We start from the raw sequence: 16,558 nt of genomic DNA on the forward strand, positions 1-16,558 counted from the left end.
TACCTTTGGTAAGTCATTCTGCCCATCCCCTGGGTTAATAAATGCTATCACCTGATTTCCTGCCATCCTGCCTCTGCTGGGCTACATTTTGCAGTGGCAGTGTTGCACATAATAGGAGACCCAAGCTAGAAGCTGTGCAGTCATCTAGTTAATAAGGAAACAAATGAAGTGGTAAAATGTGCCCACAAGCGCATGTCTCTATGAATCGCTCTCTGGTTCTCTCCAGTGCCCGGAAATCTTGGCTGTTACAAGGACCACGGCAACCCACCTCCTCTGACTGGCACCAGCGAGACCTCCAATAAGCTCACTATCCAAACCTGCATCAGCTTCTGCCGGAGTCAGCAGTTCAAGGTGATTTCTCTGACCTCCACATATCAGACAGGTCTTTCAAACAGGACAGGCTGGCATGCAGGGGGACTTCTGCCGTGCTCGTGTTGTTTTCTCAAGTTCTTCTCCTGGGGGTCCAGGTCCCCCTCCCCCGCACCCCGAGAGCCGAGCCTCACTCCCCAACTCATCCAAGAGAACCAGGCCAGAAGCCCCCAGACGAGTGCACGGGCAGCCCAAAGAAGCACGTCCGAGGTGCAAATGTGCCTGCATCTGCATTGCCCATAGGGGTGGCCGCAGGAAGCAGGGGTGAGGCCACACTGCCCGTGTCCCCAGCCCCTCCTCCCAGGCCCCACAGCTCACTCCTCTCTGCATGGCATCTTGTCCCACTTGTCCTGGGCCCCACATTATCGCACCCCTCCAAGCGGTACACTCCTGCAGGCCCTGCAACCTCTGGGGAGCACCCGTTAGCCTCCAGATACCATCCTCCCTGTCTGATGTCTCTCTGCTGTCCCAGTTTGCAGGCATGGAGTCCGGCTATGCCTGCTTCTGTGGGAATAATCCTGACTACTGGCGCTACGGGGAGGCTGTCAGCACAGAGTGCAACAGCGTCTGCTTTGGGGACCACACGCAGCCCTGTGGCGGCGACGGCAGAGTCATCCTCTTTGACAGTGAGTACTGAAATGGGCTGAGTAGGGAGTCACATGCTTAGCAAGTCAGGGGAACAGCATCCCAAGGACTCTGAACAATACCGCACACAAAACCATGAATCCCAGCAGCGGGGATCAGCTCAAGACAGCTGGGTCCAGAGCTGCTCAGGACAATGAGAACACACGTGCAGGGTGAAATGCATGAAACTTCACCCTAGTTTCACACCCCCGTCGAGTCGAGAAGTGGGTGGAGTAGCCCTGCTAGTTAATGCTTGCCCAGGCACGGTCCAGACACTATCAGACGTTTTCCCACACTGTGACTGAAAGCAGGGCTCGTTCTGCATGGTATTGAAGGGCACTTTCAGTTTGTCCCTAATTAAATCAGTGAATGTATACTTAAACTGAAGTGATGAGCCTCACCTAGAGATGTGACCCCCTCAGATATGCGTCTGCTCCCCCTCTGCTCTTCATAAAATGAAATTTCCTAAAGGCAACCATCATGAAAAAGGATCCACGGTGTGTCTCCACCTGTAAAACAGAAATAGCACACCTGCCTCATAAAAGGGATGGTGTGGAATAACTAATGTGCATTAGGGGTTCTGGAGCACTGTATACATTTGAGTCACTGCTAAAAAGTGGGGAGTCCAGCTGCAATGCGAGTAGTGAGGATGCAGTAATACTGCACTAGTTTGTAAACCTCCTTTCTCACTCTCTCTGAAGTGCTTTGAGCTTTCAGTTTTAGCCTGAAATTTCTGGTGTTTGGGAGAGCCTGCAACAGTCTTTGGGAGCACTCCCCATCAACTACCTCTATTACTGCATTTTAATATCTGTGCTAGGCTTCATGCTGTCAAGGGTTAAACCCAGATAACAATCCAACTGAGACAAAATCTAGATAAAAATGCCAAACTGAGCATGAACTGGTCGTTTCCACACAACAGCTTCCGGCCCATTTATGCACAAGTAAAGTACTTTTGAAATAATCTAAGTCAGAGGCGGAGAGATAACAGGTAGTCACTGACTTCAGCATCATACGAGAGGTGATGAACGGATATCTTTGTGGATCGGCCGGTACACTTGCCCTGGACTCCCTTCTTTGCGGCTACCTCACTTAACAAAAGCTACAGCAGAGATCACTAGAGCAGCCTTTACAAAGAATAGAGGAGCTGAAACATTTCAAGCATTAGCGCACTCAACACATTTGTCAGCATGTTTGAGGTGTCTGCAAATGACTCTGCAGTAAGGAGTTATTCTTAACCATGCGACTCCAATTCGCCATGTGCCACAAAGAATTCCAGGCAGATGTCTCCCAAATAAGCTTCTCCAATTATGTCTGCGTTTCACTGCAGTCTTTAATGATACCTTAGGAAAGAGCAGTATCGAATGTTGGAAGGGGCTTGATAAGGCCCAGAATCTGCTCCAGAAGAAGGAACAGCATTTTGCCCATTTTTTTAAAACATCTCCTTCCCAGCTGTGTCTCCCTTGTTTTTACACACAGGGTTGGGGGGTGGGGCGGGTGTTACAGGCATGTGTTGTCACATGACCAAGAAGAAAATGCTAAATTTCAAGAGCAGCAGAACAAATACAATTGATAGTAGGAGGTAGGTGCGAGACCTCCCATCTGCGCTCATTGCACTGGAGCAACAGACTCGAATCAAAGTACTTACCTGCTCTGGCTCATTACCACTTAGAAACACTGGTGGCTAATTGTTGCTGGTCATCTTTGCTTCTGAAGGCAAAATGAAAGAGAGGTCTTTTTAGGCCCTACCCCTCTTCTTGCATGAAACTGAAGCACTTAAAATCGTGATTGTTTTGAATTACTTAAGATTTTTTCATAAAGCTCTGGAAATTTCCCCAAAGAGCAGAATTCTACCTAGTCGTCTGTCTTTCAGCCCATTATAGAGGGAAGCAAACTTTCTGAGCAAATCAGGTTCCTCCTGAAAAGAAATGTTGCCTGTAATCTAGCAGAAGATGTATTATTCACATCTGGAAAGCAAAGACCTTGTCTAGAAATAATTATTACATGGCTAATAGGATCCAGTACTGGACTGGTGAATGTGCTATGCTATGAGGAAGATGCAGAATCCAGACTGGACAGACTTGGAGAAGGCTCTCGCAGCAGGTGTAAAATCCTGGGAAAGTGAGAAGACACTTAGCTTTGTGCCTTGCTTTTGTCTCGGTCTGTTCAGAGCGATCTAAGCCATAGCACAGCTCCCCCACAGGATTCAAGATCTCAAATACACTGCTCTACTTTCATTTTTCTTAGCAAATTATCCTGAATTACAAGTGAAATGTTACTGAGTCATTCAACCTGCATTAGAGCCCATCAGGGATAAAGACCTGCCTCTGTCTTTACTCCTGGGGTGGGTCCACTGTCAGGGAGGTGCAGCAGGAACGCAGTCCCGAGAGAGGCGTGCTGGGCTCACATATGGAAGGTTTTCTGTGGCGTCTGATCTGGCCTTCGCTCTGGCTGTGGAACAGTTTTCTTTAGAGTCTGTTACAGCCACTGGTTTACCCCGCCGAGAACAGGGTCAGACAACTGAAACACTAGACAGGAAAAAGAATGCAAGCAAAGTTTAAAAAAATACAAAGAACTATTTAGAAGGCTTTATTGACAGGGAAGTTGTGAAATACCATAGCCATCAGCAAGAGGCATTACTTCTCACTGCAATACACATCTCTAACAGGGAGAGGGAGGAATTACTAAACATCAGCGGGGTGGCTCGTTGTGATCAGAGCACCGCAGGCCGTGCCACGATGGGGAAGTGAGAGCACAGACGTGTCCCCTGTGGTGGCACAGCATCTCCAGAGGTTCCCACTGAAACGATGCAGCTCCTGTGCTCAGTGCAGGTCTGCATAATTGAGCCACTAACTTCAGCACAGCAGAGCTTGGGCATCACCCAACATGGAACATGCTACAGAAGCACAATCTGCATACACTGATTTTTCATTTCTCCATTTTTCATTTCTCTCCTTTTTACAGCACTTACTGGTGCCTGTGGAGGAAACTACACTGCTCCGACATCAGTGATCTATTCCCCAGATTTCCCCGACATGTACAGCACAGGCAGGGTCTGCTACTGGACCATACAAGTTCCAGGGGCATCTCAGATCCATTTCAACTTCACTCTCTTTGACATCAAGGACTCAGCAGACATGGTGGAGGTGCTGGATGGCTACACGTACCATGTGCTGGCTCGTTTTGACAGCAGGAACCAGCCTCCGCTTTCTTTCAACGTCTCTTTGGACTTTGTCATTCTGTATTTCTTTTCAGACCAGATAAATCAGGCCCAGGGATTTGCTGTCAGGTACACAGGTAAGAACCAGCTACTTGATCCCTTGCCCTTGAGATGCTTAGTCTACACAGCATACTTGTACAGGCACAGCAAGAGCAGGCATCTGAGCTCCTCCTGCAAATCCTTCACCCCGTCTGTCCAATTCCAGAGGCCGAGGCCTTCCGCCCAGGCTTCTATCCGGGTGCAGAGAAATGCTTTCAGCTCCTTCCGGCAGCTGATGGCTGGGGCTTAACAGCATGAAGCCCCCATCCCCTGTCCTGCTAGACAGGTTGGAAGGAAAGCAAAATTTGAAGCATAGTGACCCCACGTAGTCCATTGGCACCTTCTGTTTCTCCTTCGCCCGCCTGAGCTGTCCATTCCCCTCAGCCAGGCAGCGCCCTCCAGTTCTGCAACCATGCCGGTTACATTCACAGCCTAGCTGATGTACCTGTGCCAGCAAGACTGTGCACATCAGCCCCAGCTTCTGCTGCTCTGTCCCTTCCCTCCAGCATCAGCATTTCTACCAGCGTGTCTTGCAGGTAGAGGCCTGCCCACCATCACGGACTGGTAGTCACCGGCGGGCTACACCACGAGTGTTACCAGCCAGCCTTGCCTGGCACGGGGCTAGCTCTTAGCAAGCTCCCATCTTCCAGCGGCAATTAGCTAGTCACCACTTCTGGTTCCACTAAGCCGATTCATTGTCTTAGTAAGTAGGTAATAAAAGAGGAACATCCTGTTTCTTGGACACAGTTCATATGCCAGCAGTAGAGTCTCTGCTTCAGCATCTTACAGAGTCGACACGGGACCACATGCTAGAGTTAGATGGCTCTTTCTCTACGCTCCATCTCCGGGAGGAAACTCTTTAGTTCTTGAATAAGCCCGTTGGGAGTTCTTATGAACAATTCATTAACTTTAAGGAAGCAGCTGAGTAAGTGACAAGATTGTGCCTGTTTCAGCCATGAACTGCCTATAGGAATTCTTAGTGCAAGCCAGGAAAAAATATACAATTCCTGTTTAACAAAATACATATCCAAAAAGCCTACCTCCAGATAAATCAGTTCAGACCTTATCTAGATAACCTCTCTCTTATTGCATTTTCAGCAACCAAGGAGATGGTACAGCAGGACAAAGCCCCCGTCAACCTGACCCTTACCGAGGTGATAACTGAACAAGCAAATCTAAGTATCAGTGCAGTGCGGTCTTCAAAAATACTTTATGTCATCACGAACAGCCCAAGTCACGCCCCTGGCACCGTGCCTGGTAATGTCCAAAGAGGAACAGCGAGCATAAGCAGCAGGCAGGGCTTACATTGCCTGGCTGGGCTTGTAGATCACAAGACCCGCGGTGGATCAGACCGCCCTTGTGCACCACAACCAACACAACTGTTTGCATTTGGGGGACACATTTGCTGCACAAGCTGCAAACTGAGTCACACACAAACAACCACATGCTGTGAAGCTGGTCTCTACCTGGGTGCAGGGAGCATGGGGCAGGAGTAGCTTTTGTCCAGTTCTCTCTGCACCCTTGTTATCCATGCGTGTCGGTAGCCTCAGGGCTTCATTAGCTTGCAGCAGCAAATAAAGGACCTGACATGGCTGCTCTACCAGCCGAGACTATCAGAAGATCATGCCAGTCCAATGCCCTGCCCATCTGTGACAGGCTACCGCCTGCCCCACAACACCCCCCCCCCCACCAGGGGCCATGGAGCCCTGGCCTAGCTTATCCCACCCTGTAACATCCCGAGACCACTGCAGAGGAAAGGTCAGAAGGAGCTGGGGCTATGCTAGGTCAGGACTCCTTTGTACAAGGAGAAATCTTCAGCTGCTGCTTTGTGGCATCATTAAGTCCCCTGTGAGCTGCTGGAGTCCCAAAGGCAATTAAAGAAGAGTCAGTGCTGTGCTGCACTGCCCGAGGGAGGAATAATACACCACAGACCATTCATTGCTTAGGGTCTGGAAAGGGAGCACAGTAACAGCAGGTTAACTACTGTGCTGAGATCTGCCCAGCTCCCTGTAAATGCAAAATTGTTGCTTGGAGTACATTTCCTAATGCAGCAAGCACTTTATTTTTAAAGTACCTTAGAAAGTCTTTCATCCATTTCCTAGGCAGAGAATTAGGCAGCTTCACAATCTCTCTGCAGGGAAGTATTTCCTGAGATTTTTTTTAGACAGCCGAAGTCTGAAGTTTCAGAGCGAACAATGCAGAGGGTCCAGTGGGTGTGGGCTGCCTGGAATCAGAGCGCTGGGATTTGCTACTGTCCTAAAGCCTGGACGTCAAGTGTCAGAGGCAGAGCGCAACAGGAAACACACCCTTAGTAAAAAAAAGCAAAGTGAACGAACATGCTAGGAGCTGTGCATCTTTCTTTTCCAGAGTGGACGGTCTATGGCCTTACAGCACTGCTCATCTTGAGTGTCACTGCCATACTGGCCAAGATACTTCTGCACATCACAATGAAGTAAGTATGGACAGAACTGCCTCTAAGTGCACAGGCATAACGGCGAAGGCCCAGTCCTGCGATTGCTCACATCCTTGAGGAAACCCCTTTCTTCTTCTGGCCATGCCCCGATAGGTTAGCGTCCATAATATGAGTTACGTGTTGCTTTCAGTGCACCCTCAAAGCAGCTGCCAGATGAGCACAGCACTAACTTTCCTGTCTGAAATCACAGAATCCCTTTTGTTTTGCTTTATTTTATAGAGCTTCCTGGTGCTGGGGGGAGGGGGGGTGGGAAAAGACGGTCATCCAGACCAAAATTATACAAAGGAGAAAACAAGGATTTACACCACTTTTGGGAGGAGAACTAATTATTTTAATTTTTAATGCACAAAATATTAAAGCATATCAAAGAGTAGCCCACACTGGGCATGTGTGAAATAAAATTCTATCAGCAATGAATCAGCTGGCTTATATTCATACTCTCTTTTGTTGAAAAACTGGAAAGGGCTCTGAGAAGAGCCACTAAAATAATTGAAGGTTGGGAAAACTTATGTGGCAAAAGGGTTAAGAAACTAAGCCTGGGAAAGAAAAGGTTAACAGGGGACTTGATCACCATGTGCAAGCACCTAAAAGGGAAGAGATCTCTGATAGCAGACAGCTCTTTAACAGAAAAAAGTAACATGAAACCCAGTGGTTGGAAGGTGAAGATAGATAAATTCAGACTAGCAGTAAGGTGCAGTTGTTAACAGTGAGAGCAGTTGAACATTAATATAGCGTAACATGGCATAAGTGGAGATCCGAGTTATTTCTAAAAAATACTTGTGGATTCTGAAGCCAGAAGGGACCACTGTAACCATCTTGTCTGAGCTCTCATACAGTACGCCGTAAGACTCCTCTGAATTAATTCCTGTTTGACCCGGGGTCTCTCTCCTGCGGGGGAGGCAGAAGAATCTAAGCCACAGCTTCACATGTCCAGCGATGGAGGATCCATGGCAAACTTTGCTGCCTTGTTTCACCGTTAAAAATGTGCACCTTTTTCTTGTTGGATTTTGTCTAGCTTCAACTTTCAACTACTGGATCTCATTATAATTTTGTCTACTAGACTGAGGCATCCTCTGTTGTCAATTTGAGATCCTCACGTGGGTCTTTATTGGCAGGAACATTTGCAAACAAAAAGGGTCTTTGTTCCTTCAAAATCTCTCTGCTCTGCCCTCTACTTCCCTGCAAACTTGATATTATAATAATAATTATTATTTTGTTGTTCATGAAGTCTCAAATGACTGCTCTGTTTATGATATCACAGATACAGCATCCTCACTCTAGATAGGGCATTATACAATGTGCTGATTTCTAGATCAACCAGGGGTGAAAAAAAAATTCAGGCTAACTCTGGTTTTCTAAATCAACCCTGGGACCAATTCTCCAGCACTATTCTTTCCCCACTCCTCCGTTCCATTACCTGCATTCGAAAAATAGCTTCCCCTCATTCTTCCGTGTCTCCAGACGAAACAAAGGTGGTCTTTAATCTCTCATTTGCCAGGACGTCAGGCAAGTTGTAGTCACTAAATGGTGACATTTTACCCCCCACTGAAATGTACTGTTGGTTCAGAGAGTGCAACATGGAACAGCAATGCAATACTGTTGACCAACAGCATTGCAGTCTGTAGCACTGCAGTATGGTCCAGTGGATTGGGACTCTGAAGCCCTGCTGCATGACCTCAGGCAGGTCACTTCTCTCTGGGCCTCTCTGTCCCCTTTTCTGGTATGTTTATTTAGACGGTAACCCATACAGGGGACAGGCCCCCCTCACCCCACATAGCCGTACAGTGCCTACCACAATAGTATCCCAATCTCAGTTGGAGTCAGCAGGTGCTACTGGAATAGCAGTAGCATCACAATCAATACCTCTGAGCACAGTTTGTACAATAAAACTGCTGTTTCCTAGGTCTCACCAAGTGCCCTCTACAGCCGAGAGAGATTCCTACCGGGCGACCCGTGCAAGTGAGATCTGGAGTATTTTTTATGACCCGTCCACATCAATCTCCATCTTCAAGAAAAAACTGAAGTATCAGCAAGACGATTGCAACCCGCTTGTGGAAGACTAAGTTCCAGTCACTCCACAGGGCACAGCGTTCTGCAGCTCAAGGTGACCTGGTGCTAATGCTTTTCCTCCCGGTCTGATTCTTGTCTCCCAAGATCTGCTCCTCCGTGGGGCTTCGACTGACCTTCCTTTCCTGTAGTTCTCCAGTGCACACCAGACACAGCAGAGCCAGCTGCTGTAACCATTTGGAAGGATCTGGTGCTTGCCAGGTTGCTCATCCTGCTCAGTACTGCCATTAAACCAGTGCACTTGAAACAGAAATGAGCTCTCTAAAATGGCAATGCCCTGCACGCCTGCAAAACAAGGGAAATGTGGAACCTGTGGAGATCAGCGCTCTGGGTGTGCTGGGACTGCTCCTTAGGCCCCCTGAGACTCCAAGCTGAGCCCAAGTAGAGATGCCGCTGTCGGTTCAGCTCCTGCAGCAACAGGTGGTGAACTGGCTCTTGCTGTAAATATTTCTAGCTGGCAGTGGATAGAGGTGAGCGAGTCAAAGACTTTGGAAAGGTATCTGCCCGATAGCCGGGGCTGTGCTATTTATGGCTGGCCTGTTTTCAGAAGCACAAATATAGCAAACCTATCACATCTCAGAGGTGAAGTTGAGAAGAAAACACTCAAAGGCTCAGCTGCAAGGAGTAATTTCATGGGATAGTGCCATTGGACCAGACTCTACAAGAGACAGAAAGAGCTTAAAATGTGTGTCCCTGAGTGACTGCGCCCAGTGACTGCCTTTGAAAGGGCCACTGAGAGCAGCAAGGACACTGCCACAACAGCCTTCTGTCACTGTGATGCCTCCTGTCCCTTCCAGATGTGACCACTGTGCTGCCTACCAAGGACTGAAAACCAAGCTGTCAATCCAGTAAACTTCAGATGGTGAAGATGGCAATCAAGAATCCTTGCAGCAAAAGTTGGAGATCTAATCTACCCCATTAGCAAAGGGTCAGGGCACTACAAGGGATCCATGGTAGCTGGCAAATTACTGCTGGGTATATTATTGTCTTTACTGGTGAAGAGAAGGAACAAGGATAGAAGCAAAGCAATATCTCTGTGCCCAAGTCTGCCAGTTAGAGGCAGTCCAACGTGCCAGTGTCTCGGAAACACTCAGCAAGAACCATTTAATCCTTTTTTAAAGGGGAGACAATTGCCAAAAACCTCATGCAGTCTAGAAGTAGAGTAGGATTATGTTTTCTGATGTGTAATCCACAAGTGTGCGTGTGTGTGTGTGTGTGTAAGTGTCCTGTAACCACTGGATCGTTTGCACATCTGCACAGCCCCTGAACCCACGTGTCTTAAGCAAACACATACATATTGGGGCGAGAGATCGGTAACAAATGGATATGTTTCATCAAGCTGGAGTGTGAGAGTAAACAAGGATACATACATATGGGTTTGAAAGAGAGACGAGACCTGCGGTGCTTTAGGGGACCAAAAAGGGACATGCGCATCAGCAGAAAAGAAAAAAGGCAAAAAACAAAAACACAAACGTTGTCCTCAAGGCACCTGGAAAGATGTGACATGCATATGTAATCCCCACAGAACCTAAACTGGGATGTGAGAAAGATGAGAAAGGGCAAGATCAACCTGGAGTGTATCAGATTGGTTTAAGCACACCAGCAAAATCTGTAAACGATTATGTATGCTTTAGAAACTGTTTGTTGTTTAAAAATGGAGTCTCTGCAGTGAGAGCAGCTGAAAAAAGCAGCAATAGTTTCCATACCTCGGGACCTCAGCCTCCCCAGCATTCCTGTGCTTGTGTCTAGACAGCAGGCTCAATGTCTCTGTACAGGAGACTCCTTGATGCATCTAGCCCTCGCACCTGTTTCTATTATGACCTTATCAACACCATATTTTAAGTGCATTACATACTTCCGCAAAACCGTGGGGCCAGGCACAGGATTGTGGCAGACGATCCACAGCCCAGCGCTGTCAGGCTGCCCTGTCTGCACATTCCAGTCTGCAGAAGAAAGGGAAGTGGCAGAACAGCTGGGCTGTGTCTTCAGTGCGAGGTGGAAGTGTGTAATGTGAGTAATCAAAGCAAAGCAAAGACCCACTTATACAATAATGGGGAGGAGAAATGTAGACGACCAGCAACAACCAACTCAGGAAATCTAACCAAACAAAGCACAATCAAGGCCAAGAAAAAAAAGTGACAGCTGCTGCTGTAGGATTTGGGGCTGAAAGTGACTTGGGATATTATTCCTAACAATATCAAGGCCAAGAGTGCTTTCTCTTCAGTCCCTTTGATGCAGGGGATGGGATTATACCAGCACAGCTGTCTTCATACTCTGCAGTACTGGAGAGACAGCTTTGTTCCAGGAGGCTTTAGAAACATTATCAACATAGTCTCACTCCCAACATCTGACTGCTCTAAGCTATCACAAACTGTATTCCCCAACATGGAAATCAGGGGTGTGTGGTGAGAGAGAGAGAGTGGGGCTGGAGTGTCCTTCAGAGACTTACAAAAGGGTTGCTGCATTTGCAGCTGGAAAACCCAGGAGGCTTTTTGCACGAGCTAGTTGGTGTCTACAGGGTCGCTCTGTGTCCCATTGCAAACAGGCTTTTTTATGGAATCCGTCCTCCAGGCTTGCCGGAGAAGTGAGCATCAAGGCTAACACCCTCAGCTGAGGTACGTGGCCGTGGCTCCACTCAAGTCAATGAAGCTGCAGCAATTCACACGAGTGGAGGACTTGTCCGTTCTCCATGACTTCCATGCTGGCCCGCTCAGTCTCCTGCTTGCTCACGGAGCTGTGCTCCCCACAGGGCTCCAGCGTCCAGCAGAAACAGGACTTTCTCCGTGTGCGTTTCTGAAGTCGTGCTCACGCTGCTGACTCCTAATCCATTACCAGGGTCAAACAACAATGCAAAGTCAGAGTAAACCAGTGCCCTGCTCTGCGACCATCTCCTTACAAAACAAATAATTTAGGACATGTTTTCTAGCAAATTCAGGTCCCAGTCAAACTGCAAAGCTTCACCTGTCTGCCAGGTACTCTCAGCAGCCCAGATAAGGGCCACATGCAGCCCTTTAATGCTTTCCAACAGCCACCCACCTCAAAGCTGCCTCAACACCTTTGCTCTGGCTGCTGCCCACATCCAATTAAACACCGTGGCATAAGGCCAATCCCAGAGAAGCGTGCCCACCCTGTGGGCCCTGGGCTTGCCCAGGGACCATTACCCAACCACAGCGTAACAGGCTCCAGTCAGGGTGACCCCAGGCTCTGGGCACGTTTGATGCAGGCATCTTGTCCAGTCGCAACCTGCCAGGAATCGTAGTGCTTTATTACTCCAAACCTCCACACTTAACCTTGTGTTTGCCAAAGTGCCCTATTACTCTCACAGGGCCGAGATGAAAATGGGGCCTGGCCCACGCAGCATTTCCTTACCAGGTGGAGAGCTCTCCCGATGGCGCCTCTGCCCAGGCAGCTCTTCTCCCTGCTCACCGCAGGCACGCGCAGGAAGGGCCCTACACGCTGGCATTTCAGGCCACAGTTCTCACATGAAAGAGACCCTCCAAAAACCAGAATGAGCGACAAGACAATGACCTCACCCCTGCACAGGATAGCGAACAAGAAGATGCTCAAACAAAACACTGAAATTCAGCAAGGCCCTTCTAAATGAATCCCAATTTTAAAGGATAAGAATAAATGCTCGTGTCAGGGATCCTGTGCCATAAAAATCCTGTAATAAAATGGACAGGGTCCCAGATGGTTCCTTAAAAAGAAATAATTTCTTTTCCATCACAAGCCTCCTGCAAGGAGGGGGAAGAGGCTGCAGGAAGCTGCTGTGGTGAACGCAGGGATGAAGCAAGAAGAACAGGGAGACAGAAGAGTTCCCAAAATGCTGGTGCTCTCAGGCTGATACGTTAGGGGGAAAGAAAAAAGATCAGCTGTGCTACTCCATGCTCCTCAACAAGCTTGTCTTTTTTTAAAATCAGACCACGAGGAAGCTACATTTTGCTCCCCGAGAGCCTGAGAGTGAAGGGACTGGAAACACAATGACAGATGTCTGGAAAAAAGTGGGGTGCCTTTCTATCTGAAGTCTGAGCTCCAACGCTCTCTGGCTGTTAGCAACGCTGAGAGGATAGGCCAGCACCTTTCTCAGCGTGCTTCATGCCTTGGATGTCACCAGCTGGGGAACGGAGCCAAGAAGCCGGGGACCCCTGTTATAGGAAGCCCAAAAAAAGGCTTAAACAAAGGAAAGGGACTGTAGAAATATGTGATTTTTGCTCGTCTGACATATCTCATCCTAGCTAGAAAAGCAAAAAACTGCTTCTGCATCTAATTGGAGGCTGTTGGGACTGCTCATTTTGTATCCTGGAAAACAGTGAAATGATCTCAGATGGGAAAGCACACTAGGACTGCAGCTTTACAGAGCACAGTAGCTCGGGAACAAGAGTTTTGATTCAGACCTGCCGAGTCTGTTGGCAGTGAAATGAGATGCCGCTTGTCCCTTTCTCAGTTTGTTCGAGAATCTCTGGCAGACATTCGTTCGTATTTCCAGATCACTGGTGTTGTACTGAGTGGCCCAAATCCTTTGGGCAAGATGGCTAAAAGGAAGCAGGTGCACAGTTCAGGTCCTCAGAATCTGCCGCTGCCACCGGCAGGCGTTTCAGGTTCCACCACCGCGTCTCCCAGGTCCCTGCACGGGGCCAGAGAGAATGACGTTGCAGCCTGAGGGTTGGGGCACTCCCCTGGGAACAAGCTCCTGCTCCAGTGAATATTCAGGATTTTATACCAAGCTGAAAAGTTTCAAGAGGTGAGAGTGGGGCCACACCCAGCCGACCCCTGTCCTGAGGCTTGGATGCTCCCTGGGATGCAGTGCTGCATTAAATCCCTGTGCCAAATCAGATCAGGAGAATTCCCAACACTGGGCTATGGCGCACAATGGCAGACCCAGCAGCAGCACTGCCTCCTCTGTGCGAGGAAGGATTGGTGGGGCTCAGTGCCAGTTCCACAGCGCTGAACCCTCCACGGACCAAGGATGGAGAGCAGGGCTGCCCTCCTGCCCAGAGGAAGACGCCTACCTACCAGGAGGAGCAGAGCACCAACCACATCCCTCCGCAGCAGCAGTGCCACTGGCTAGCTGCCCCCTGTGCAGCGTGTGGGGCGTCTGGCGCCTGCCGGCTAATGTGGGGCAGTGATTTCCACTCGGCAGCCCAGGGCTTCAGACTTGAGCATCTCAGCGCTGAGTCCAAGCCCTTTGTGATCCAGTCTGGGATGCAGAACTGAGTCCGTGCACAGCCTTGTTTGCTTGGCAGACAGGCGCCAGAGGCAGTGGAACCGCTCTGTAAGAGCTGCGCGGAGCAGAAAGACTTCACTCAGCCAGTAATTACCACATAGTTTCTAGCGAGAGGCGAATGCACGGGAACATCTAGTGCCTTCTTGCTTGAACCTGTTAGAAGAGTTGCTTGGAAAGGTAATTAAAGCGCCGATAAAATTCAGGGGAGGGAATATTTTGGTGAAAAGCACATTAACCCTTCGGTCTCTTAGGGCCCAGTGCTGCTGTGGCAGCATGCAGTTCAGCCTGGGCAATCTGCCTATGGGCAGGTGAGCTTTACAGCCCTCCAAACTGCCATGCTGCCAGCACCTGAACTGTGCGGCATCTGTGACAGCAGTGTGTACGTACCTTCAGTAAAGCCTGTTCTTGGTGATAAATATTGGAAAAACACTCATGTATTTATTCATTATTAATGGTCTCCAGGTGCAGCCCTGGCAGGATTTTTGTACCTGTTTATTATTTAATAGAATTCTGTTTCCAGGGCCACATCAGTTCCAAATTACTTGCCAAATTTCAACTGAGCAGAGCTTAAGCATTCAAGGCCGTGTGGCACTACCACCAGCAGGTCTCCTACCTCCCACATTCATCTGTCAGAGCCATGGCAGGATCCTACGTGCAAGCCCAAGCCTGGAAGCCAAAAGTTTGAAGGGGCAGGCTAGGGGGAAAGCCAAAAGCAATCCCGCATCTACCATAGACTCTGCCTGCATTACCAGTCTCTGCTCGTGCTTGGAGACACAGCCATGCCCCTGCATCCTTGGTAGATGGCATCTTGGTTCCTGCTAGCCACACTGATGGAAATCTTGTAGCCCCGCCTCTGTCATTGTGTAGGAAGGTTAGCTTTCCAGGGGACTTTGCATTTAGCCAGAAGTCATATAAAGCAGAGGAATGACAAAATGCATTGCCTGCCTTTCTTCTCAAGCGTGCAACTGGACACTACTGTAGTGTCACAGATAGTGAGAGGAAATGCAGTTCAGTAACCGCGAGCTGGAATTCACTCGGTAGCAATCACTGAGTGTTCACCCCCAGCATGGGCCTGCTCCCGTATGCCTTGTTCTGGTGCAAAGCCAGGCCCAGCAGTGCTCTGGGCTTTGTTCCTCCCCTTCACCACTCTCTGCAGAGCTGTTCTGTAATCCGGGCAGTGCCTCTGGTTTCTTCGTAACCTCACAAGAGCACAGTTTGGCTCCTTGGAGTTCATGAAACAAGCAGCTCTCCGTTCTGCATGGGTGCCTATTAGGAGTGTCCTGGGCCACTTCCCTGGCAGGGGAGGGAGCAGGACACTTTCCTGCTCATCTTTTCTCTCCTAATTTGTAGGAACTTCATTTTTCTAAAATGCTCAGCACCATCAACATGAAATCAAGCCAGTTTCCAAAATGGGGTTAACGTAGACCTTTGCCATGTTGCACCTCTTCTTGAGAGCCTCTGCTTATTTTATCTTTTACAATGTCTTCAGAGGTTTTCAATTTGTTTGTGTGTCCTTCGGCTGCATGAAGCAACCATATGAACAGCAGATCAACTGAACAGGTGATCTGGGGCAAGAGGAGAACGTGACTGTGACTGGGGAACTGTGCACGGTAAACGTGCTGAAGGGAAGGGATGAAAACACTCATTTCTCTTAGTCTTTCAGACACGGCGATCCTAGAGCTGGCCTCCAAAAGCAGTAGTTAAGACTGCTTGAGGGCTATAGGCTGTACAGGAGGGACAGGACGGGGAGGAAAGGGAGGGGTGGTGCTCTACATCAAGGAGGAACACACATCCTCACCAGGTAGCACAGAGTCAGAGGAGAGGCACTCTGAAGTCTCTGGGTTAGCATACAAGGCAGTCGAGGGGAAAGAGACTTAACGGCGGGGTCTACTACAGACCTCCCAACCACAGGGAAGAGCTAGACCAGGAATTCTTCAGTCAGCTCAAGGAGGTAGTTAGATCAAAGGATGTGGTCATCATGGGTGATCTGAACTTTCCAGACATCTGCTGGGAAGGGCAGTCAGCCAGGTCTGACCGCTCACATAGGTTACTAGCCCAAATGCAGGCCCTCCATCTAACCCAGGAGGTGCACAGTCCCACCAGGGGAGACACCTTGTTGGACCTGGTGCTGGCCACAGGGATGATCTGGGAGGGGGCTGCGGGTGCTCGACCACCTGGGCAACAGCAATCATCGCCCGCTGAGATTCACCATCCAGCGCAAGGTGGCAAACGCCTACAGCAAGGCAGCAGCCCTGGATTTCAGGAGGGTGGACTTCAGTGAGCTAACACCCTGTTCAGATTTGCTGATGACACTAAGATGTGGGGGGATGTGGGCATGCTAGAAGGAAGCAATAGGCTGCAATCAGACCTAGACAGGTTACAGGGGTGGGTGGATGAGAATAGGATGGGCTTCAACACCAACAAGTGCCAGGTGCTGCACCTGGGGAGGAACAACCAGCACCATACCTACAGGTTGGGGAACTCCCTTCTTGTCAGTACAGAGGCAGAAAAGGATCTTGGAGTCATCACTGATGCCAAGATGAAC

The 16,558-nt window shown here is 49.1% G+C and overlaps 1 protein-coding gene and 1 long non-coding RNA gene across 2 annotated transcripts in view; one reads left to right on the forward strand and one right to left on the reverse strand.

Moving 5' to 3' along the window:
• Positions 1–207: 207 nt before the first annotated feature.
• Positions 208–9,347, forward strand: KREMEN1 (kringle containing transmembrane protein 1; the record flags this gene model as incomplete). Its single annotated transcript, XM_019539365.1, has 6 exons — positions 208–351; positions 842–995; positions 3,955–4,287; positions 5,348–5,506; positions 6,617–6,701; positions 8,626–9,347. Coding segments are annotated over 6 exons (1,035 nt in total), but the record flags the coding sequence as incomplete, so codon positions are not given.
• A 5,832-nt stretch (positions 9,348–15,179) lies between these two features.
• LOC109312580 overlaps positions 15,180–16,558 on the reverse strand; it is a 2,847-nt gene continuing 1,468 nt past the window's right edge. Inside the window, exon 2 of the long non-coding RNA XR_002101864.1 lies at positions 15,180–15,719. This is a non-coding gene — a long non-coding RNA (uncharacterized LOC109312580). The remainder of the gene's footprint in view (positions 15,720–16,558) is intronic.

Source organism: Crocodylus porosus, unplaced genomic scaffold (assembly GCF_001723895.1).
Source record: "Crocodylus porosus isolate Cpor-Errol unplaced genomic scaffold, CroPor_comp1, whole genome shotgun sequence".
NCBI classification, from domain to species: domain Eukaryota; kingdom Metazoa; phylum Chordata; order Crocodylia; family Crocodylidae; genus Crocodylus; species Crocodylus porosus.